The 25619-nt window shown below is 33.6% G+C and overlaps 1 protein-coding gene across 18 annotated transcripts in view; it reads left to right on the top strand.

The window, feature by feature from the left end:
* Positions 1-25619, top strand: part of MYCBP2 (MYC binding protein 2) — a 178923-nt gene that overhangs the window by 74582 nt on the left and 78722 nt on the right. For all 18 annotated transcript variants that reach the window (XM_064645933.1, XM_064645942.1, XM_064645939.1 and 15 more), the window contains 20 exons: positions 669-786; positions 2782-2986; positions 3323-3476; positions 5849-6021; positions 7197-7322; positions 7419-7546; positions 9194-9285; positions 10316-10450; positions 10532-10615; positions 11901-11997; positions 13852-14044; positions 14661-14935; positions 15893-16114; positions 17739-17930; positions 18753-18959; positions 19679-19810; positions 20378-20556; positions 23442-23584; positions 24362-24462; positions 25376-25594. In XM_064645933.1, coding sequence (XP_064502003.1) covers positions 669-786; positions 2782-2986; positions 3323-3476; positions 5849-6021; positions 7197-7322; positions 7419-7546; positions 9194-9285; positions 10316-10450; positions 10532-10615; positions 11901-11997; positions 13852-14044; positions 14661-14935; positions 15893-16114; positions 17739-17930; positions 18753-18959; positions 19679-19810; positions 20378-20556; positions 23442-23584; positions 24362-24462; positions 25376-25594 — 3175 coding nt within the window. The remainder of the gene's footprint in view (positions 1-668; positions 787-2781; positions 2987-3322; positions 3477-5848; positions 6022-7196; positions 7323-7418; positions 7547-9193; positions 9286-10315; positions 10451-10531; positions 10616-11900; positions 11998-13851; positions 14045-14660; positions 14936-15892; positions 16115-17738; positions 17931-18752; positions 18960-19678; positions 19811-20377; positions 20557-23441; positions 23585-24361; positions 24463-25375; positions 25595-25619) is intronic.

Raw genomic sequence — 25619 nt, 5'->3', positions numbered from 1 at the left:
TGGAATGGAAAATTTATTTTCTTATGCCTATCCATATTTGGGAGACAAATGGATTAGACTTTTTCATATTTCTCTGGAAAATAGTTTGAAGAGGTTTGTTCTTCATTGAGTCTGACTTGGATGGGAGAGGGGCTGATGAAGGGGGTAGACCTTTATTTCTTCTATAATTCCCTACACAGTGATCCTGGGAGGCCTGCATCAATATTGTTTCTGGTAATTGTAGTAGTGTACCAACCACATAAGTCTTTGATTGCTTTATAATGTGAAAAGGGGTTTTTTAAGTGCTTAACTGGTGTTGTCACAACATGATTTTTTCACTGCTGTGTTTTGTTCCAATGTATTTTGTATACCTACAAAAATACACACTCATATGTAATCCTACAATTATATATTAAATTAATAATTTTTGTTCTATGGTAATTTCTGAGTTTAACTGAAGAGATTGTCCTCAGTCTTCCTTCTATCAGAAGAACATAAACGTAACTATTTGGCACAGCCTTTCAAATCTCTGTTCATTTAAAATGTCAGATGTCTCTTGACTCTAATTCGCTATGGTATGTGAATCTAGTGAATATATTTCAGAGTGATTGAAATACTTATAATACTAATGTACATTTTAAATGTTGCATAAGCATGTATTGATACAGAATTAATTTATTTTTATATAGGGGATGTCCCACTTTGGTGCAAGCATTACCAGGTCCTAGTACACAAGTTACTGCTGGGAGCAACCATACAGCTATTCTCTTAATGGATGGCCAAGTTTTCACATTTGGAAGTTTCTCAGTAAGGAAATATTATTATTTACTTATGAGAATAAGCTAATAGTTAATGTATTGTTCAAAGACCTTTCAAGACTGCTTATGCTTGCTCTTACAGAACTGTGCATGACTTCTGCATGTCTTTTGTGCCTGTTATGTTATGAAATGTAGCCTCTAATGTTGTTGTAGTTAGAAAAGCATGATGCCAGGAATTCTTTGTGGTTTTTATACATTTTAATGAAGACGGTGATTTAAAACCTAGATTGTTTTATAAGGTGCACCAGTTTTCTCAAACTTTTATTGTTGCAAACTTACTTGTGTTGCCTATTCTGTTGTCTGTCTCCATTTGGTAGAAAAAATTGCCCTTGTTTCTTTCACAGAAACAGCAGTGAGTTGCAGAAGTTACACTAACACTTGAGGGGAGGGATTATTGTTCAGTATAACACTTCTTAACTCTACACCATTTCCACATGGTGTATTATTTTCCCATGTCCATGTGGAATCCATTCTTATATTCACTAAATAAGCATTTAAACGTTTACTTCCCTTTGTGCCTCCTTGTCTTTGTAAATATGCCCCCATTGCAATCTCTACAGAGTCATCTGTTGTTTGTACTTTCCTGCTAATGTTTTTGCTGTTTTGGGGGTTTTTTTTGCAAAAGCTAGAATATACATATTGAGTTATTTTTATATGTTTTTAAAACTAGGTATTGCCAAACAAAACACAAGAGAAATTTTACCTTTTGAAATCTCTCTTTTTTACCAAAAAAAAAAAAAAAATATTAAAAAAAGGTGAGGACTGAAATTTTAGAAACAGAAAGTCATGTTTTGAATTAAAGTGAACCATAAGACAGCTCTGCAATTGGGCAGTATTTTGTTGTTTTGCAGACTTTAAGCAACAGTTGTGGTGTCAAAATTGACATGTTCATGTCAAAACTGATATGGGCCCGTAAAAGTTTAAGGTGAAGCTTGGCCTCTGAAAAACCAAATTCACTCTCAGAAACAGGATATAAAAGTCTGTTTGTTGACTGTGGGTCTTTTTCCTTTCTCTAAAATAAAAATAAATTTAGGCCATATTTAGACCACTTGTACTTTGTGTCTGGTTTTAAAATTGTAATGCTTGAAAGTTTGCTGAAAGCTTTATAAAGTCAAGACAAAATTAAAAGTGAATATATTATTGAAAATTTCTTTGCTAAGTTTACTTATTACAGTGTTATGAAGAAAGAGAGATGAATAACATGCTGGACAGGATATTTGCTGTATATACATGTTTCTTTTCCCTAACCATTTTAACTTTAGCATGCAATGCATTGCCTGTGGCTGAATGGGGTAAATGGAGTCTGAGCAGGTTTATTGTAGCAGTTCTTTCTATGTACTTAGGTACAGTATAAGAACTGTTGGTCCATCTCAATAACTAGTTGTACATGGAAATAAGGCCCCAGATGTCCAGATCAGGTTGTTAATGAACATGTGCAGAGGTGCTTGCTGAGGCATTTTATGCTTTTTTTAGCTTAAGTTTGACATGCTAATTGATTTTTAGGTACTTGTAAGAGATATTTGCTCTATGAAACTTACAGTCCATATAAGTTCAGAATTGAGTGGAACTTAGACTGTCTATATCTGAATATAATTTTTTTTCTTTTTAAACCATTCCTTTTTTAACCTTGAAGTTATTCAAGGTTATTCAAGGTTAACTTGAACATTGTAGGAGAACAAGGCTTTTATATTTGACTCTGAAGATGGAAAGGAGGATTATCCATCATGGAGAGTTTGAGTTGCATTTAAAAAAAGTTTACTCAAAACCCTAACTGAATTAAGGAGGAGTATATCTGTCAGTAACTTGTTTCTTGTATTTAAATGTGTAATGCTTCACTTAGATTAGCCATTGCTTTTTGAAGGTAGTTTTGTGGTAAACTTTCTTCCAGATGACCAATTTTGTCTGATGAAACTATCGAAGTAACTTAGTCATCTTTGAGACTTATTGTTACTGTCTCTTACTAATTCTTGCATTCTTTCTATAGAAAGGTCAGCTTGGTAGACCAATTCTGGATATGCCCTACTGGAATGCAAAGCCAGCACCTATGCCTAATATAGGCTCCAAATACGGACGCAAAGCTACATGGATTGGAGCGAGTGGAGACCAGACTTTTCTCCGGATCGATGAAGCTCTTATTAATTCTCATGTGCTTGCTACATCAGAGATATTTGCAAGCAGGCATATAATAGGCAAGAACTCTTCTATAACATTTTAAATACTTATAGAAGTGTTGCAGAATAATAGAGGAGCAACAAGTCAAAAATGTGAATGGAGGGAATGAAAATATTTTGGCTTTCTAGTTTTACTGCACATGATGATCTTAGCTTCTTTAGAAATCAGTTTTATTAGAAATAATAATAATGTAAAAGCCTAAAATTTGCTTGCATTTAAATCTTACTACCTTTTTTTCTTTTGCTATAGCAGTATATCTGTTCTTCCCTGTTACAGTACACGCATTTTATATGTAAAAAGCATTAATGACTTGAGTCTTCATGTCTGTTTGCTCTTTTTGCTCCATGATCTAGGTTTGGTACCAGCTTCGATATCAGAACCTCCTCCTTTTAAATGTCTTCTGATAAACAAAGTAGATGGCAGTTGCAAAACATTCAATGATTCTGAGCAGGAAGACCTTCAAGGTTCTGGTGTGTGTCTGGATCCTGTCTATGATGTTATTTGGAGGCAAGTGTGGATTATAGCTATTAAAGTAGCAGTATAGAAATCCTTTTTAAAATACTTCGTGAGGCTGGCGACTTGATTATACTAGTCGTGTTTATGCTTATTTCCCTAGTAAATGAAAACCAATTTTTAATCTTCCATATATATTTTTCACACTTTTTGGATAATTTGCTTAAGGAAACCCAAAACAAACATCTTCACTTGCCCGAATTTTTAAAATTTCTTTTATTTTCTTTTTTGCATCATTCTCATGCCAGTCTCATAGTATTTACAGAATCCCAATCTGTTCTCTTTATTTACTCCTTTTACTCCCTTTTCTCCATCTACTTAACACTTGACTGAAAAATTTTCTTGCCATACTCAGCTGCCACATGTCTATGTCTTAAATTGTCATCATTTTCTCAGGCATTAGTGGTTAAAACTTGAATAGGAGGAAGGGTGGAGCAATGGTGTTCTTTTCAGTTCTGACATTTTGGGAGGTCAAAAAAAGTACTTATTTAGATGACACAGACAGAAAAATTAATTGTATTTATTTTACAGTCATTGGGGTTAGAGTCTTTGAGCAAGTGTAGGTTGTAAGCACTTGTTCCAAAACAGAATCATAAGATCCAATTCTTCTATGATGATTTAAAAGCTACATTAGCCAGGATTTAGGAGAGAAATTTGAACTGTCATCTGAGTTCCAGTAATGGATGATATTTAAATTTTTTGTAGACAAAACAAGAATGATCAGTTAGAATAAAGCAGGAAGCCAGCTAGTCTGCATTCAGCTGGAAAAGGTAGTATCACAGCTGTCTTCATCCAAAATATTGAGATTCAAGAACCAATTAATTAATAACCAATTAACATTGAAGCATGCATATTTTCTACGCGTGTTTCTTTATGATGTGTGAAGTTCCTTGGATGGTTGTAGTTCTGCATTATGCACATCCCCAGAATTGTATGAATCTCATTGGCTAGGTACCAATTCCTATTGAAATTATGCTGAGATTGGAAATAAGAGTAGCACTCACATCCCTTAAAGCTCTATATTTTCAGCATGTTTAGCTCTCACTGAAAGACTCAAAAAGAGTCACCGAAAGACTCAGTTTGTGAAAAATTCAGTTATCAATGGCCATGGGAGTGCAGCAAGTGTCAGAGGAGAAAAGGTGGTGATACTCAACTTGATCTAGCACAAGAAATGGTAATTCAGTTTAAGAAAGTTCAGAGTCACATGTTTGTATGGGTGAACGTGAATTGAGATGTTTTATTGTCTTGCTATATTTTGGAGACTGTAGAACTAAATCTAGAGCTTAAAAACTGAAGAGTGGATTGTGGGAGACTGCAGCTTTATTTCTCTCTTATCCCATTCTTGTTCAATAGAAAATATTAAAATAGTCTAAAAAGAAGAGACGTGTTAATGAATATGCCTATTAGTAGTTAAATATTTGGTATATTATTGTACCTGGACATTTTTATTCATGCCTGTTTAAGTGAGGGTTCAGTTTCTCGTATGGAGAAAGCATTCTGATGACAGAGATTTTAAAGATTTTCTTCACAGCTTTGTGACTTATTCTTCCAGTAAAATTCAAGTGGTTACATGATTTTTGTGTGTGTATCTAAACTTAAACATTGCTAACTTGTTGATATCCTGAATACCTATGATGTACTATAATGCTTTTAGTTAAAACTATTTGTTTCTCCATTAGATTTTTTAGAACCATGTACCAAGTGAAAATTCCTTTTGTGCTTATTCAGAACACTCACATAGACCTATGTCTTTTAACTGTTTCTTCCTCTTACATAATGGTTTCAAAGATTTCATTTTCTTCATTTTCTTTTTCTCCGTGTTAATTTATAGTATAGAAAGTCTTTGTATTCCCTTATTTATGCTGCCCTTTTTTATAATCCCTTAAAAACTCATGAGGCGATGTTACCCATTTAAAAAAGCCCAAACAAAATTTGTTGGATTTGTCAAGATTTTTTTACTCTTATTTGAAGGTAAGCCTTTTACTTTCACTTGGCATCTTTATAATTTTTTTGCACATCTGCCATTACATTTAATACTTTGCTAGTTACTTCATATTTTTTACTAGATAATACTGTTTTAACATTTATTAGCTTTGAGAAGTGTCTAACATTTTCTGAAATTTGTAAACCCATAATATGACTGTTTGACTTGAAGTAGAGTAAGAATGTTTTTGTGTCTTTCCATTTGCTGGAGTGTTAAACTCTTAAACTTTATATATTTAGTGTAATGATGTTCAATTTCAAGAGATTGTACCAGCAGATCTATATTTTACATTAAATAGCTTATAAAATTTAATTCTTGGTTAGGCTTTGTATTTTTTTCAGTAGATGAAAGGTTTTTTTCATTCTGTTTTTTCTTGCTCTAGGTTTCGACCAAATGCCAGGGAACTCTGGAGTTACAATGCAGTAGTTGCTGATTCCAGACTTCCATCAGCTCCAGACATTCAATCCCGGTGTAGTATTTTGAGTCCAGAACTTGCTCTACCAACAGGTTCCAAAGCTCTAACAACCAGATCTCATGCAGCTTTGCACATTCTAGGTATACATTTACAGTTGATGAGTCAGAAGCTTAGATGAGTCAGAAGCTTAGATGAAATAAAGTAATGTAACTTAATGTTATAAATGTAATAAATGAATTGTAGTCTTAACATCTTTCTGACTTTTTTTCAGTTAAAATTTTACTTTGTAATTAAAAATATACTTTGTAGTTCTCACCGTTGCTCTTAACTCTTATGAGCTGGCTGATAAGCATTAATTTCATCAAAATAGTTATCTTCTGCCATCTTAATGATGTTAGAGGGTTTTAGAGTTCTGGTAGAACCTGCTATTAGAGGTCAACATAAAAAAAGTAAGAAACCTTCCTAGGTGGTCTTTTTGGAAAGTCTGCAGAATGAAGTTGGTACTCTTAACTTGGAGTCTCAAAAAAACCCCCAAACAACCCCACCATAAAAAAGTGCTCTTCAGTAAGTTACTTTTATTTTAAAGTAAATACATTATCTAATATTAAAATATACTTTTTGCAGTTTTGTATAATGAGTCACTAAGAGTAATATGATTTCCTTTTGTAGTCTAAAAAGCCTACCAAAATAAAAATAATTCCACTGTGTTATTGTATAAACTGGCCATATGCAGCATATGCAGTGCTTCAAAGCACAGCTTTAGAAGTGATTTTAGCTCACTTGTTCCCTGATTGTGATGAGTCGTCAGTTTGTTGACCTGCTCCCTTCATTATCTGTTAAGAGATGTGATTACTTTTAACTTGAACAGTACTTTTTTGTGTCTGAGTCAGAGTAAGGCATGTTAGGTACCTCTGTGTATGAAACAAATTTTATGAAGACTTTAAAATCTGTCCATAATTCAGTTACTACTTCAACTCTTTTTGGGTAATACAATAAGTGTAAAAAGGAAAAAAATAATGTTGCTGGCAACTTATCTGCCATTGTAAAAGTTACAAAGTAGGTTTAATCATATTTGTTTGTTATTCTGGAGAATAAATAAATTAGATGAAGTTTATCTTCAGTACCAAACCTTGAGGTTTGGCAACAATGACCCTTGGCCTAATCAAAACCATAAAGATATTCAGTAGCCTTGTGTGATTTAGAGACAAAACAGTTAGTTTTCTTTGATCTTCTTAATTAATATTCATTTCCATTTCACTGATTATAATCAACAGGGAGAATTTTTGAGTTCTTTTTTTCTCTTGCCTTCTTATAGGTTGTCTTGATACTTTGGCTGCTATGCAGGACTTAAAAATGGGTGTAGCAAATACAGAAGAAGAAACTCAAGCAGTAATGAAGGTTTATTCTAAAGAAGACTATAGTGTTGTTAACAGATTTGAAAGTATGTACACACTAAAATTTTATAGGACAAGCCAATCAGGCTTGCAGAATGAAAGACCAAGATTAACTATATTTTTGGGGGGATTTTTTTCTGCAGGTCATGGAGGAGGCTGGGGTTATTCAGCCCACTCAGTAGAAGCTATCCGTTTCTGCGCTGATACGGATATTCTGTTAGGTGGTCTTGGTCTTTTTGGTGGTAGAGGTGAATACACTGCTAAAATAAAGGTAGGTTTTTTTGACCATTTTAAACAATGTTATATCTCAAAATCGAAACTTTAAGAAATGTCATCGAAAACCATGATTAATTTTATTTCCTGATGAACGAGTGGTTTACTATTTATGAAAAGCATTATGCAGATACAGTGGGTGAAGTAGAGATCTGAGAATTACCATTATTAATTGTCATGAATTGGCCCTTTCTCACCTTCACTAAATGCTATGCCGTCTTAGAGGTGTCTTGAGCGGGTATGTTAGTGAGGCCGATGTTCTGTGGTCTGTTTACACAAAGCTCAGAGGTCCACCTGCAGAAAATCGGTGTTACGGGCTTCAGGTTAAAATCACATCCTATGTGACTGACAAGGAACTGTTTCTCAAAAGCAGAAAAATAGTCCTTATCAGTAGCCATTGCTTCCCATTGTCCCTACCACTTCTTTCTCAGACTGGAAGAAGCTATCTCTCAGCTTCAGCTGAGTGTGAATGGCACCAAATGCAATTGACTCTTCTTTGTGCCAAATGTAAGGATGATTACAGGTGGAGTGTGTGTGCTGATTTAAAATAAATAAACCTGGCTTTGGATTAGAAAACTCACATAAACACACAATGTGATAACAGAGCTCTGGTTTCTAATAAATGTCTTCTGGTCCTGTATTTAATGAGGGTTTTGGTAACTGCATGAAGAACAATTGTAAAGGAAGATCTGGTATCTGTCTGAGATTTGTATTAGACGTGTATGTTCAGAATATATTATCGTTACTTGTTATTTAGTGGGTTACTGAATTTTCTTTCTCTATTTTTGGATAAATAGGTTTGTATTAGGGAAATGGATGGCATATGCTTAGCAATAACACTTGCATAAGACAATAGGAAATCCAGAATAAGTAGTTGTACTTTGTTCTAGTTTAACATAATGACTGAGAATTGCAAATGATTAAGGGCAGCCAAGAAACTTAATGTTAGTCCTGCCCTTTTTGTTTTTAATACTAAAAGCAATAACTGTATGAAAGCACTCTTAATATTATCTGTTCGGTTTGTTTCTCATTGTTTAGGATTAGCTTATTGCCAAGATAAGATTTGCCAGTCCTGCCACAAACTGTGTATTAAATAGGTATTTGCAAGAGAAGTCATAGACATGTATTGTGGTCCCTTTTCAAACTCATCAAACTGTAGAAAATATTTTTGAGAAAGAAAACCAAGTTCATCTTTTGTCCTGGTCACCAACTGGTTACAATACTATTGACTAGCTCTGCTAAACCATCAAGTGGTCCCTTTCCAGAGAAGCTGAGTATATCTTATATCTATATAAGATATGTAAGTGCATTTCAGTCTGTGATGGAAAACCTGCACTTTCTGCACCACTTTGCCTTTTTTGGATGCTCTGCATTTTACTTGTTTGCAAGATTTTTAGGGAGTTTCTCCACTTAAAAGTATATTTGGACATAAGGCTGGGAGGTCAATGTCAATTGCAATTTCTTAACAGTTAATGCCTGACTTCCAAATGGGGATTTGCCTGTCAGTGATAGTACATAGCAGTGATTTTTGGGAAGGGGAAAGAAGAGTAGTATACAGTTTCCAGAATACCAGACAGGAAAAAGTGACATTAAGAGGTTTCTAACACCTAAGACATAATTTGACTGTTTTCTCTTACTTCCCCAGTTGTTTGAATTGGGTCCAGATGGGGGAGACCATGAGACTGATGGAGACCTTCTTGCTGAGACAGATGTCTTAGCATATGATTGTGCTGCTAGGTAAGATGTTTAGCTTACCTACTCTACCTATTTCTTGATCTTTATTTTTGCTTTCTTCATACACATTTTAGTATCACTTTAATATCATAAGAGATGATCTACATCATTAGAGTTTTGTAGCAAGTGACATAAAACTTACACTCAAAAGTGTGTTGGGGAAAGTGGTAAAACCAAATACTCACCAAACCATTATGTTATTTAAATTAAAAGAAGAAAATCTAATTCTTGCTTTTGTACAAATACGAGTCAAATCCCATATTCCTTTGATGAGATGATAAGACAAAATGTTGCAGCAGCTCTTTTGCATAGTTCTATCAACAGGATGCTTTCAAGTACAAATGGGTATTTGCATTAAACAACTCATGATTAAGCATACTTAGTAAGGAATTATCATAAGTAAAAGAAGGGTTACTGTGCTTCAGCTCATTAGAATACAAGCAGCTGTTGCTTGAAAGATTTTGTGCATATGGATGGGGTTAGCTATGTTGCTTTTTCATTCCCTGTTATAAAATAATTTAAAATTCAAACAATATGTGATTATATTTGTCAGGTTTAATCTTATATATCAATCCCCTAACTATATGTTCTATTACTTTCCATAATATTCATTGTAATTACTAAGAATTTTTGTATAAGGTCTTGTAATTTGCAGAAATTTTTTGAAATTGAATTAATACTATGTAATTAATACCTTATAAGTAATACTTTACTTGCAGTATTTTATAGTAAATGAATTGGTTTTGTGTGTTAGTTTAACTTAATTTCTCCTTACTCTGTTTGATATCTGATTGTTTAACTATGGAAGATCAAGCTAGACTTAGGCATTTGTAGGTCCTTCTGAATTACTGGTTTTTAATTTCTACAATATTTTTCAATGAAATATTTTTAAGTTTTGAATATAAACAGATGTGATACTAATAACCTAATTCCATTACTTTCCAATTTTCTTTCATGAGCAGAGTGTAACTTTTAAAAATTAATCTAGAAACTAATTCAAATATATTTTTTTTTCAAAATTTACTTCTCCCAGAGAGAAATATGCAATGATGTTTGATGAACCAGTACTTCTACAAGCTGGCTGGTGGTATGTAGCCTGGGCAAGAGTGTCAGGACCTAGCAGTGATTGTGGATCTCATGGACAGGCCTCTATAACTACAGATGATGGGTATATTTTTTTCTATATTTTTTCATGCAAAGGAAGAGCTCTAATATGACTTGAATAATAATTGGATTATTTCTCTTTCAGTGTTGTATTTCAGTTTAAAAGTTCCAAGAAATCAAATAATGGTACAGATGTTAATGCAGGGCAGATTCCGCAGTTACTATACAGGTAATAATTTGACTTCTATTTGGAACAACTTATTCACGTGTTTTTTAAATGGAAACATAGAAGTTGTTGAAGTAACCATGTTTCATGAAAACATTATTGTATTAAGCTAAGGAAATCAGTGTCTGAAAAAATTAGGCAGAAACTTAGTGTCTTTAAGAATAACAAATCCATTATGCCAACATTTACTTCTTTGGTATTTTTGCAGTCATTCTGCATGAGTTACAAGACTTTTAATTTACATCTATAGAACATTGTGATTTCATACAACATGATTAGTATTTTTGACTAGTTGGAAAGTACTCTGTTCAGTAGGCCTCAGTTAAGGAACAGGGTACTATCAACAAATGATTTTAATGAAAAAGAGGCCAAACACAACAATCAACTGTGCTTTACAATAAGTTACTACAGACTTATGATTCGCATGATAAATGTTATTTAACTCTTTTTTAGAAAGCAAGAACTCTTTCACTGGATTGATAGTATATTTTATAGATTTCCTCTGATAAATACAAGACCTAATTCTTATATTTTATGAGTGTGTGTATATTTTTCCTCTCCTCCTCTCGCCCCCACCTTGACTCTGAAACTTGGAATTTCTTCACACCAGTTCTCTTGCTGTGTCCTTTTCTAAGCATGTCCTTTTCAGGGTCCCTTCTCAGAACAGCTCACTTTTGCCTGTAAGCTTTCTGTCCATAGACCCCTATCTCTCCAGGTGAAGGTTTCGTTTTGACTGATGCACATGAAGTCCTGGGATAACATATTAATCATATGGGTGATTTCTGTGGAGAGGTGGCTGTAGACTTGAGGCCTCTGAAGGAAGGATATGACTTAAGAGCAATGAGTGGCACAGAAGGGAGGGTGCTGCAGTAGTAGTTGCTGCCTGTATTTTTAACCTCCACGTATATTTTACTTCCACAAAACTAGTGTTCTTTAAGGAGTAACATTTCTAGTTTTGATTTCATATGAAGAAATACAGTAAATACTTGTAATAATTTCATGTAATTAAATCTCAACCTTTTTTCAGTTGTCACAGTACTTCCAGTTTAACAGAATTCACGATATTTGGTTATTGGTCTAGGATGATTAGGAACTGGAGGAAGTTGTGCTGAAATTGAACATTTTTGGATAGTTATGTTAAACTTGTTTTGTCATTTGTTTTTGTTCCACTTGAACAATACAAACAGTAAAAACTAGAAAAAGTAAAACAAACAAACAAACCCAAACCAAAAGTCTACTAAAAGAGAAAACTGGAGATTTCAAGTCAGTTCTAAAATTGTTCTTCCAGATTGCCAACAAGTGATGGCAGTGCATCCAAAGGAAAACAGCAAACCAGTGAACCTGTACATATTTTGAAGAGATCTTTTGCCAGAACTGTCTCAGTGGTGAGTACTATTAAGAATGTTCTGTGGTTCTGGCGAGTTCAGTCATTCTTAGAAAACTGAAAGATGTACATGTGGAAATAATGATTTTTTTTTTAATCTTTGGTTTATCATGCAGAAGGTAGGCACACTGATATATAAAATATTTAATTATTTTACTTTTTCTGAAGATTTTGGATGTAAACCTAAATCTAAGCTAAGCTCAGTATTGACCTGAGGGTGAAAGTCTAGAAATGTATTTATTTACAAGATTGAACTACCTAATTTTGTGTTTTTCTGGTGGGGGGAAATTCAGATGGAGTTCATTCTTACTGGTTGTATTCAAAGTACAAGCCTTACTTCCTGCTAAAAATCAATATTACCAGGCTTTTTAGAATTTGAGTTTGCTTTACTGCTCTCTTAAACGGCTTTTAGACTACTGGCATTAATTAGTCACTGGTTAGATTTATCTCTGTCTTGGATTCATTCCGTTATACATTGAGGATCAGATAGCATTTAATTGAACTTTGATAAACTGAGGTAAGGAGTATTCATAGGCACAGTGAACTTGCAACTATTAATAGAAGGTAGTCTGCAGCTCTTCTCATACAGGGAGGTTAGTCTAACTTTGAGAATTACTGTATTAAGTTGAGATACAATGTTATTCAGGGTAAGGCCAATTCTGTCTCTGTATTTTTGAAATACAGTCCCTTCCTTATCTGTTACAAGCAATGATTATTTTATTTTCATTTTCATCCTGGTTTATATTCTATACTGTTTTACACGTACTGTCAGTATTCTCCATTTTACACTGAAGTTATTGCCTTTATGTGTCTGTGCAGGTTTGCTTCACCTTGCATTAAAGTTATTGGACAGTCGCAGTCCAATTTTCTAAATCAGGCTGCTTTCTTTCATTTACGTATTCTCCATCTGTTCAGTATTCTCTATTGATCAGGATGATCTTCTCCTGTTCAGGTTTCTTCTGGAAATGTATTATCTACATAATTTGCATTTTTAGTAATCATATTATCAACATGTTAATAGCTACTCTTAATACATGTTTGCTTAAAAATATTTGCATTGAGCTATGAACTCCTGTGGCTTTTAATACTTCACATTGTATCCTCTCTCTTCATTATCTTGCTGCTGTTATCCCTCACCATAGATACAAACTAGTATAAGAGGAGAGTTTTGACTTTCTGGAGCACTAGGTGTTTTATATCTAACTTTGAACAATCAGTTTGATTGTTGCAACTTGAAGGTGTTCAATACCAAATACTTGTATTTTGCTTTCTGAGGTACAAATTCATGAAATTACCAGCCACATCTAATGGTAGAAACAAAACTTCTTAAATCCTCAAATTTCTTGTGGACTATCATGTATTTCTGTTTAGCTTTCAAGTACTGTAAATGTTATATAGTTGCCATGATCCTGCAGATCATAATTGTTTAAAGTGAAGACAGCCCTGATAAGTCTTCACTTTATAACAAGAATGTATTATGTCAAAAGTAGGTATTACACTATTATGCAGATGAGGCAAGTAAAATTTACTGAAAAATCTCTATTGCAGATGAATACAAACCGTTGTTAGTTCTTAAATAAGTGAGAGACTTCCACACATATTATAGCATATGTCATAAATAGCTTTTATCATGGTATTACAGTGAAGCATCCCCTACATTCTCAGTGCTTTTTTTTTTTCTCAAGCAAAATAGGATTTGTGTGTTACATGGTAGATATATATAGATATAAATATGTTTTCGTAATAAACATGCGTATAGATGCTATTTGCTTTTCATCTGAAACTGATGCTGAAAGGTCATTTCTTGTTTTTTAACACAAAATCTGTCTTTGGTATCCTTCATACTCTGAAATAGGAATGCTTTGAGTCTTTACTGAGCATTCTTCACTGGAGTTGGACAACACTGGTGCTGGGAGTTGAGGAACTTCGTGGACTTAAGGGTTTCCAATACACTGCTACTCTTTTGGATTTAGAAAGGTTGCGTTTTGTGGGCACATGCTGCCTGAGATTGCTGAGGGTCTACACCTGTGAAATATATCCAATATCAGGTATTTTTCTTGGTTAATTTGATTCATATTTATCAGCAATCATTATTTTACAGGACACCTAAAATTTGATCTAAGTATTAATGTAGGATATACTATAAGATGAAATACAGATGGTTTTATTGGATCAATTAAGAGACTTGTTGTCAGACATGGGATATTTTCAATTATCTGCATAACCAAATGTCCAATACCACTTTTACACTATAACTTATATGTATTTTAAAGTTAATTTCTTGTTTGACTTGTCAGCTGAGTTCTTTTGGACTACTTGTACCTTCCTTTTTTTCTCATCTCTTTACATAGTGTCTGCTTTGGTGGTGAGCACAATTTAAATTTGAAAGATGTATCTGTTTTTTGTGCCTGTAGTTTGATAATGCTCTTATTAAAACACAGCATATATTATGACAGACCAGAAAAGTAGGAGTTTCTGATGTTCAGGTTTTTTTATGTGGTTTAACACCCTTAACTGTGTCACTTTTGAAATTAACTTCTCTGAATGTAGATACGTTATTGTTCCTAAATTCCAATTGTTTCATTTGCATGTAAAATGTGCATTTTAATATGAAAATGTTTCAGTTACTCCGAACTTAATTCTTTTCTTTGTGTAACCTTCTAGCTTCAGCTAAGGCAGTTGTAGAAGAAACGAGCAAACTAGCAGATTGCATTGGAAAAACTAGGACCTTGTTGAGAAAAATTTTATCTGAAGGAGTTGATCATTGCATGGTGAAGTTGGACAATGATCCACAAGGATATCTCAGTCAACCGCTCAGTCTTTTAGAAGCTGTTCTTCAGGAATGCCATAATACATTCACAGCTTGCTTTCATTCATTTTATCCAACACCAGCTCTCCAGTGGGCATGTCTTTGTGACTTGCTGAACTGTTTGGACCAGGTACATTAAAATGACTCAAGTAAATATTACAGCTTAGCTTGACCTTTGCTGAAATTGAAGCTAAGCAGTATTTAAAACTTTTATTCAATTTTTTCTTTTATTCTCATTTGCAGCTTGAGTTCTGCTGTGGTTTGCTGTTTTTTTGGTTTGTTTTTTTTTTTTTTTTTTAATAATCAGTTATTAGTTTTCTTTGTTATTTGGTGGTTTTGAGTGTCCTAGTTCAACAAGAGCCTAGAAACTTTGTCTCCCTTGGCTTTAAGATTCTCTCTGGGACAGCAAAGAAAATTTTTGGTGCTGGTAACTGTCAGTACCTGCATTTTCAGTGTTGAGGCCATGCCTTATTTGTGCTTATTCTTGGTGCATGTTACTTAAGAGCATAAGTGTAGCATTTTTTTCATGAATACTTGAGTAATTCCTCGTTATTAAATATTACAACAGTGCTCTGACGTAGCCAAGTACATGAGAAGCAGCTGACAATATTATTCTGTAATCAACAACTTTCCAAGTATCTTGCTTAATGTGAATGAGCATTCCACATCTAAATGGTGTAGTTGCTTGCTTGCATTGCTTGTAGTAAGATACAAACAGTTTGCTGCTTTGCATGAAAATTCATTTATCATATACAATTTCAAGGAAGAATCTTTAATGTATTAGTCTAATTAAATTGTTTGGTTAATTGTAAGAAATGCTTTGTCTTCAAAGGATACCATAATTTGAAAAGTAATATTAAATGGTTTATTATTTTAAAATATAGCAACCAAAAATATTAATTAGTCCAATTTTGAAAATCTAAATGCAAACTTATGAGAGAAGATAATGTAAAATTCATAGGAAAGCGTTCTCTAAATTATTTCTATAATTACGATAAAGCTGAAAAGTTCCTTTCAAAAGTAGTTTCTGTCTTGTTTACTTTCAGTGCAATGGTGCTATTCTGTTCCTATCTGTTTATGTTTTTAGGACATTCAGGAAGCAAACTTCAAAACCTCCAGCAGCCGCCTTCTTGCTGCAGTTATGTCTGCTCTCTGCCATACTTCAGTGAAGCTGACCTCTATCTTTCCCATTGCTTATGATGGAGAGGCGTTGCTGCGATCAATGGTTAAACAAGTCAGCACTGAGAATGACTCTGCTCTGGCCCATCGTTTTCCTCTTTTGGTTGCACACATGGAAAAACTCAGTCAGGTCAGGATGTATTCTAAAAATTTAATGGCAACTTCTACTTTGCAACAAAAAGCAGTTATACAAGTTGAAGATAAATTTGCCCATTTTCTTTCAAAAAGGCTTATTTCAGAAACTTATTTTTTCCAATTTTCATCTTTTTATCTGAAATATTCCAATTCTTTTTTTGAAGAATGTCTGTTGTTATTTTGGAATATTAAATTGGAAGAAATATACTTTGGAGTTGTATCCTGTTGCATAGTGTTTTGTGCAACAGTTTTTCAACTTTTTCACGTTATCACAAGGAGGAACATGTTGATAGATTTGGTGTTTTGAGGAAGAGTTAAAATAGCTTTGGTAATGAAAAATCATGTCTCAAACTGGAGTTTCTAAAGAAGTCAACAAAGGAAGCCTAGTTCATATAGAAGGTTATTAAACAGTTTCTTAATCAAGGCTCTTGAATACTGTATTTTTACAGTTCTTTTATTCTAGAATTGATTTACAGGAATGGAAAGGGTTAAGATGATAATGAAGGATATTGGACTACTAAATAATATTATTCACTTGAGAAGACAAAAGGGGTAAGATTGTATGAAATGATGAATGATGCAGGAAAGGTAAATAAATGATAGTTGTTGAGCTTACCAATACGAAAAGTTTTGAGCAAACAGAGACCTTAGCAAAAAGTAAGTTCAGAAGTTTGCTGCTCTTTTATAAAGTATGTGGTTTAGCTGGAGAACAATCTCCTGTAGGCCATTATTATGCTAAAAGCTTTCATGGATTTGGAAAGCATCTGCATAAATTAATGAAGAAAAAAAATACCAAAGGCTGTTAAATGCAAGTATAATATTTATGTCTTGGATACAGCTGCCTCTTAACTGCTAAAGATGGAAAGTATTCTGTGCAGGTGTCTGTGCAGGTTTGCTTTACCTAATTGTCTTCCATATCTGTTCACTGCTTGGGTAATTCTGAGAGACAAAATGGCGAGGAAAACAGACCTGAATTTTCATCAGTAGAGCTGCTTTTATCTTTCCTCATCAGAAATTATTTTCAGTATGGATAACTGTTATGGAAAACAGTGGATGTCACTGCTAGTTAGAAGGCACAGTAGATTCCTAAGCTTAGATTTGTTTCATATAAAGAACAACTGTTTTTGTAAGCATCCCGCCACTGGTTTTCATTTACCTGCTTGCATAGAAGATACTTTTTGTTAACACCAAAACTAAAAAGCTTTTGAGATTCTTTTTCAGAAAATGTAGAAGAAAATTATATGAATAGTTCCGTAGATAGCTGTATATCTACTGTGTTCTTATGTGTGCTTATAAAGCCATTAGGCTTTATAGGCTATAAAGCAAAACTCTCTCTCCTGAGAAGGATACCTATGTAGGATATCTTTCCAATTCAATAAACCAAGTGGTCACTACCTCATTCAGGAAAATAAAAATATTAGTTCTTTTGACAAGGGAATACATACTATCATAGCTTTGAGAATTTTTAATTTTGTTTTTTCACCCTCTAGACATTTCTTATTGTCATGAAGTCACAGATTTTTCAATTACCTGATGCTTATAATATGTGAAAGTCTGTGTCTTGGGTTTTTCTTTTTTAATAACAATGTCATTTGTCATTGGTTTTTTTCATACTGCAGAGTGAAGAAAATGTTTCAGGGATGACAAGCTTTCGCGAAGTGCTGGAAAAGATGTTAGTCATTGTTGTTCTGCCAGTACGGAACAGCCTTAGAAGAGAAAATGAACTTTTCTCTTCACATCTGGTTTCTAATACCTGTGGGTTGCTTGCTAGTATTGTGAGTGAGCTTACAGCATCAGCATTAGGATCTGAGGTAAAACTGCTGTAAAATCATTGCTAGAAATCTTTCAGGACAGATATATTATGAATGTGATCTAGGCTGTTACAGGTATTTTGTAGGTATGCAGATCTTTCAAAGATGCTGGAATTCTCAGTTCTCAGTAGCTCAGATATTTTGCGTAAATTAAAAGCATGTATTCACTGTATTAGGCAAGTATTGTTGATAAATAGCTATTTAATTATGGCTACAGAATACTGCAGATTGTTTACAAAGTGGCAAATTTTTTTGAGTGCTTATCTTTTTGCCTGCATATCTGTGCATGTATCCAATCAAATATCCTTTCGTGAGGCTGTAACTTAGTTATATGATGGAAAATTATTTGATTTTCTTAAAGGAGTATCACTGCCTCTGGACTGTCAACAGGTTTTTCTCACAGAAAGATCCAAACTTTTGATAACATCTTGACTGAAATTGTTTTACCATTATGTTATTATCTTTATCTGTCCTCTTCTTGACTGCACCTAAGACAGAAATCCCTAACTCTTCTTTTAGTACAGTTAATCTATATTTTGTGCTAATTTATCTTGTAAAGTATGTATTTAAATACTTTAAAAAATTAATCAGATTCCTAATTATTCCTATTTAATTTCTAATTACCAGAAATATTTTCTTTTTTCTTTTGAGTCAGTATTGACTAGAAGGCTCACTAGTGGCATATTCTAATGTTTATGAATTGAGTTTTAAAATTTACCCAGTTGAAAATCTGGTAATTTAATTCACTTAATTTTGCTTTATTAAAATTTTCTAACATGTAGCAGTTAATATTTTCTTACACCTCTATTTAACTTTCTACAGGTTGATGGGCTGAACTCTCTCCATTCGGTCAAATCCACTCCAAACCGATTCACTAAAACAAGTCAGGGAAGAAGCTGGAATACTGGGAATGGATCCCCCGATGCAATATGTTTCTCTGTTGACAAAGCTGGTATAGTTGTTGTAGGATTTTCTGTTTATGGTGGAGGAGGAATTCATGAATATGAGTTGGAGGTTTTAGTTGATGATGTAAGTATGCATTTGAGAAAATATTTGAAGAAAAGTAACCTCAGAGTTATTTATAATATGTTTTATAATGTAATATTGTAATATTCTTGTACAATCTAGACTACCAGTAAAATGGTGCACTGGTAGTACAGTTTTTTGATTTGCTCGTGGTGGAGATTTCTGTTTTATTGCAAGCTACATACTATATCTAGTAGGGTCCTTATCTTGGTTATTGTCATGAACTCTTTATTATAAATAATATTTGAAGTGTAGTGGGCTTTTTACTTTCTGCAGATAACTGTAAATTAGTAGCAGTTAGCTCTCTGCAAACTGTGAATGAAAATAAGTGAAGGAGACCAAGTTAAAACCAAAAATTGAAAAAAAAGGATAATAGCCTACTGGCATGGTCAGGCTGTACCTGCAGACGTTTCATGTACTGTTGATGTACTCTCTTAGAAGCAGCACAAAACTGTACTGTGGGTTCTTGTAATGAAGACAAACCTCTGTTTTTTTACACTATAACTGACGGTTCTAATATCTTCCAAAGGGCAAGCATAGATTGCTATGGGAAATTAACCTCTCCTTCTTAGGAGAAAGGCTTTACTATTGAAAAACCCGTTTGTTTTGTTTGTAATGCCATGTGTAAAAATTTATTCAACAAAACATAACTTGCACTGTTGCTTGCGTGTGTCATGTATTTACATTATAAATGTAATAATGACTCGGTTTCTTTGAATCAGAGTGATCATACTGGAGATGCAACTCATTCTCATAGATGGACGTCTTTAGAATTGGTTAAAGGAACTTACACCACAGATGATTCTCCTAGTGACATAGCTGAAATCAGACTTGACAAAGTCGTGCCACTGAAGGTAAATAAAATAAGCACGCATCTGTAGGTTTCATACAACTTCTTTAGATAACAAAAATCAGAATGTTTGATGTGAATTGTTTGGGGTTTTGTGTATACATTCACAAGTTGACCTTGACATGTTTACTTTGTAAAGTCTCGGTTCCACCCTATAACTGAAAAGTTCAAATGTTGTCAACTAAAAGATATTAAATTCCAATATTTATAGTAGCATAAGGTTGTTTAATAATTTTAGAATTTTAGAATACTTTTGGATATGTAACTTTTTTTTTGTGCAACTTGGTAGCTAATGTTCTTGGGTACTTGCTTACTCTTAAAGTACTTAGGAGTAATTTAAGTAAATTAAATTAAACTAAATTAAATTAAACTATGGCCCATAGTTTAGGAACATGAAACAGCTTTGATTTTTGTTAAATGCTAGATCTTTTTTGGTTAATTTCATTTGTAAAGTGCTTTGAAAAACTTTTCAGACTCTCCACTATTAATGTGAAATAGCAGATTTCCTAGTACCGTGAAGCCATAGATATTTGTTTTATATTGCATATTATTTTTGGTTCTCCTTTTTAAGGAAAATGTGAAATACGCAGTTCGTTTGAGGAACTATGGAAGCCGGACTGCCAATGGAGATGGTGGAATGACCACAGTTCAGTGTCCAGACGGTGTAACATTTACATTTAGTACATGCAGTCTGAGCAGTAATGGCACTAACCAGACGCGAGGACAGATTCCACAGATTCTATATTACAGGTTTGTGTGTTGTCATGATCCATTTCTAAGAAAAGTGAATAAAACCATCATAGTGCTATTATGCCACAGCTGTTTTTAAGAAGTAACAGAAATAAATGTATCCAAGTGTGTTTGTGGTGCCGCTTCCAGCCTTGTTTTAGGTTCTTTGTTTTTTCAATTTGGCAAATTATTTGATGTTTGACCTCTCTTAGAAGATTCATTGTTTGCTGCTTTAAAACTGTAATACAGGGAACTGGTAAGATACACTACTTCAATTTCTGTTTTTTCTATATTCTAAGAGATTTTTGAGAGACTACTCACCGGAATATTTATCTGTCTGATTTACTCAGCTGTTTCCTCAGTTTCCAAAAACAATTGTATCATGTAGTGAAGCAAGCTCTGTTTATATGGGAATTGCCTCCTCTCTGACTTAAGAGCTTAAAGGTATAAGAAAAGGAATTGTAGCTGCCTGAAGAAAATCAACTGAAACATCTGACTGTCCTGAAGGGAAGCTTTACTTCAGCCTTTCAGGATGGCAGTAGGAATTCACTTATGGTAATGCTTTTACAGAAAACATTGCTTTCATGTTTGAGGTGCTTGCCCTGATATAAAGACACAGTTTTCAAACTGTCAGTACAAGGCTGATCAATAGAAGATGCAAGGAATAATAATTTACTTTTATGTTTGATTATGTGTGAGATGTACCTACCTAATAAAAGATGAAGAGGAAAAATAAGTAGTGCTACAACAAGTGACGTATTTTGGACTAACAGGCACAAGAACATGTTGCTCTTCAGAAAATTTTAAAGAACTAAAGTATGAAGAAAAGTGGCCAGCAAAATTATAATAACGGTATATTCGAAGATACAGGATAGCCCTAATCTATGTCAAAACATGAGATTGTCTGTGCTTAAAGAATCAACAGACCTCCCTCTAATTAAATTATGATTTATCAAGAAAGCAAAACATAAATCAACAGTCAGTGTTTCTATGGGAAAATTGTGCAACATATTGGGAGGAAGGTGCACAAAGATCCAGTTTTTCAGTAAAAACAGTAATTGCTTATTAAAGAATGGAGTCGCAGTGGTGCATGATACTTTCATTGATTTGTTCTCCTGGAATCTTGGACATCTGTGTTTAGGGTATTCCTCCAGCATTTAGAGGAATTTAATGAGAAGTATCATAATTAGGAAGTATCATTATGTGAGAAGGAGGAAAGAAGGCAAGGAAAACTTTTATTTTCACTTTATTTGAAGTGTAGTGGGCTTTTATTTGAAGTGTAGATTGTCTGCTTTTATACAAGCAAAAGAGGAAATTAAAGAGAAATAACGATATCTTTGATTTCAGAAAAGTGAAGGACATAAATTCAGTAATGGAAGCTTCAAGGCATTCGAACTTAATAATAAAATAATATATGGAAAAAAACCACACTGAAGTCTTGTCTTCAGATCGGAACAGTGTCAGGTTTTTGTGTTTCAACTGATAAAATTCTAAAAAGCTTTTGAAATTTTGTAGTGGCACAACTCAGAACTGTTACAGAATAAATTAAGTATGTTGGAAAAATTTGCAGCTGCTGCCTGTAATCACTGTCTTTTGAAGATTGCATGGACAACAGAAATTAGTGTTACCTGATTCATGACTATAGTTACGGACCTAATTTGAGTATTCGCAGTTTGATGTATATAAGACTTGAGGTTTCGATTTAACTACAGCAAAGGAACAAATGTTCAGTCAGCTATTATAGAACAGAGATTGTAAGAGTCAGACTGTTTTGTTTGAAGGATACTCAAATACAAATCAAATTGTTACTTATGCATATGCAAAGAAAGGCCATATGGAAAGAAGTGTTAACACACTTCTCATAAGGGCAGAAAAGTTTTGGACGGTTTTGTTGGAAAAGTGCTCAGTTGAATTTCACCTGCTGTCATTCATTAATAAATCTAAATGAAAAAGGCTTGAGGCTGACAGCAAAAATACAGTTCTAGGACACATTGACAAAACAAAATAATCTTTTTAAAATAATGAATAATTTTGGTCATAGAGAAGGACGGGTATCCTTGTTATTCAGTAAACTGCTCAGAGTAAAATTTTTGAGCATTCTGAGGTGCGAGTTCTGAATTATTAATATTCTGGAATGATGTTTTGAAAGATCAGATCTTTCTGGACAAACATAAGATATCCAAAAGACAATAGGAAATTTTGCTTTACATGTTGACTAAATGATTTTGTTTCTCTATGCCAAGGCTTTATCACTGTCATATTGAGGGCTTTAATTAGTTTATAATTGTCATTTGACTGCTTTGAAAAAGCAAATCCAACCAGAACAGTTATATACCTTTTTAAAATGTATATTTAAATATTTTGTGCATAGTGTTGTTTAGGAGAGCCTAACTTTATGGAGTGGATTTAAAAGAAAAAACTATTTGTTAAAACTGTTTGTTCAGCCCAGGACTGTATTTCGAAACCAAAATTAATCTTTGAAATAGGGAGGGAGAATCTTTTTCCCTGCTATACTAATGCAGAAATATCTATTGGAACAGTTTTACTTGTTTTTGTGATGCATTTAACATTGCTCTGTTTTTCTCAAGATATGTGGTTGGCCTTGGAAGAACATACCAATTATTACCTTTCTGTTGCTTAAAAGGCATCTAGTCAAAAGAAACATTCCAGAAAAATGCTTTTGATACTTTTTGCCAAATAAAAATATTCTAAAGGGCTAACACTGAGGCATTGCCTCCAAAATATCCTCCATGGTTTCTTTGATTGCTTTATCATAATAGCAAAAGTAATGTTTCCTTTATTGCTTTATCATAAACTGTTGTGCTTATTTTATACCAAAAATTAGTCATTTGTTTTAGTGTCATTTTATATTTTGTGAACTTACTTTAACTTAATCTACCATCTAGGAGTGAGTATGATGGAGATCTGCAATCACAGCTGTTGAACAAAGCTAATGAAGAAGACAAAAATTGTAGCAGGGCTCTTTCTGTCGTGAGTGCTGTTGTACGAGCAGCCAAAGACTTGTTACACAGGGCTCTTGCTGTAGATGGTAAGGCTTGAGAAAATTTACCTTTCAAAACTTTTCAGTTTGCTAGCAACCAGTAGTAGTAGAATACAACATCATCCCAGAGTTGTGATGTTTATCTTTTTCTTTCCAAAAAATATTTCTTTCCAAATATTTTTCTAACCTTTCATTCCCATAGGTATCAGACTGTGTAACTTTATGTCATTGAGTTGCACTTGAGATATCATAGACAGATACCTCATATAAATTTGCTCATCAATTTAGCAAGTATTGTATTAAAACTTGGTAAGATTCTTTGTTTCCAAAAGGTCTTCCATGTTGGGTTATTTGCAAATTTTATGCATGTTTTACACAGTGGTGGTAGTCAGCAGGACTGGTGAATGTAAAGAATTTGTAAGCACTTAAATATCCATTTTTGAAAAATGTAGACATTAGCCATTGTAGTAAAAATGTCCAGAATATTACATAGTGCTGTAAAAATTGATTTGAAGAGCTAGGAGGACTTTGTTGTACTAATTTTTATACCATAGAAAATACGAACATGGCTTCACAAAACGTCAGAGAATGCAATAAAATAATGCTCTAAAAGGAGGAAATTTTTGAACACAGAACTGTATATAATTATATGTTTATCTTGGGTTAACTTGGCAGATTCAGAATTTGACAATGCCTAGATAAGGAAAACAATTCAAAGTGAAAATAAAAGTTTTAACTTGCAAGAAGCAAACCAGAAAAATAAGATGTGTTTTGAACAATGCTACATTTATTCATAATACCTGTGTTTTAATTATCTTTATTTAGCTGAAGACATTCCAGAATTGCTCAGCTCTTCCAGTCTGTTTTCGATGCTGCTTCCCCTCATAATAGCCTACATAGGACCAGTAGCAGCAGCTATTCCCAAGGTATGCCCCTCAACAGAAATTGCTGAAGAAATGTGTGAATGCTATGCAGCGAAAAGGTTTACTCTGAGATTCCAAACGTCTTGATGTCTTACGATTTTATGAATTAATGGTTTATATTTGACCACACTGACTCATTATGAATTTTCTGAGAGTCAAGAATTTTAAAAACATGTAATGACTTTTTTTAACTTGAATTGAAACTATTACAAAAAAAATATTAAGGAGACAGAAAGAAATATGACAGGCTTTACCAGTAGTGAAAGACAAGGCATTAGAAGGATGTCATTTACAGGTCATTGATGAACACAGATGGTATAAAATGTTCATTTATGTTATATAAATTCTATTTTTATAGTAAAGAGCAAAAGCATTTGCTCATAAATTAATATTATTTCTACCAAATTTAGAGATGGGAAGATGTCAGCTCTAAGTAAAAGAATCTTATTTTCCAGTGGCAAGTGTTTTGCTTTAGAAGTGTTCCATTCCTTTGAAAATGTCTTAAAGATTACAGGGAACAATGCGAAGCATAACATTACATGTATTAAAATAACTATGTCATTACAAAGTATAACTGAACTGTGACTTCAGTATGGTATTTGCTTTCCATCAACTCATGCTTACTTGTTGTTACTGTCCAGGTTTTTTAGTAGAAGCTATTTTAGTGAAAATACCCCTCAGCTGTATACACATTCTTGTGTCAGCTTTGGCGAGTCTCTGTGAGGAGTATTTGAGATTAGTGTAGCGGTGTTTCTTCTGTTGAGATTGTGTAGATGCAGAATTGAAAAATGAATAAATGAATTGTAGCTAATGATATTCTGAGAATATCCAAACAACCGTTGTAGAGAAATGGAAGTTTGAGGGAATTGTTTTCACCAAGTTATAATACTTTATCGCATGCGGTCTTATGTTACAGGTTGCTGTTGAGGTCTTTGGCCTAGTACAACAGCTACTTCCTTCTGTGGCAGTTCTGAATCAGAAATATGCCCCTCCAGCTTTTAACCCAAATCAATCTACAGACAGCACCACTGGAAACCAGCCAGAGCAAGGGCTTTCAGCTTGTACTACCTCCAATCACTATGCTGTTGTAGAAAGTGAGCACCCCTATAAACCTGCCTCTGTTACACACTATAAGGTGAGCACAATTTCTAAGTGCATGG

Source organism: Pseudopipra pipra, chromosome 2 (assembly GCF_036250125.1).
Source record: "Pseudopipra pipra isolate bDixPip1 chromosome 2, bDixPip1.hap1, whole genome shotgun sequence".
NCBI lineage: Eukaryota > Metazoa > Chordata > Aves > Passeriformes > Pipridae > Pseudopipra > Pseudopipra pipra.
This window is presented reverse-complemented; position numbering and strand designations above follow the sequence as displayed.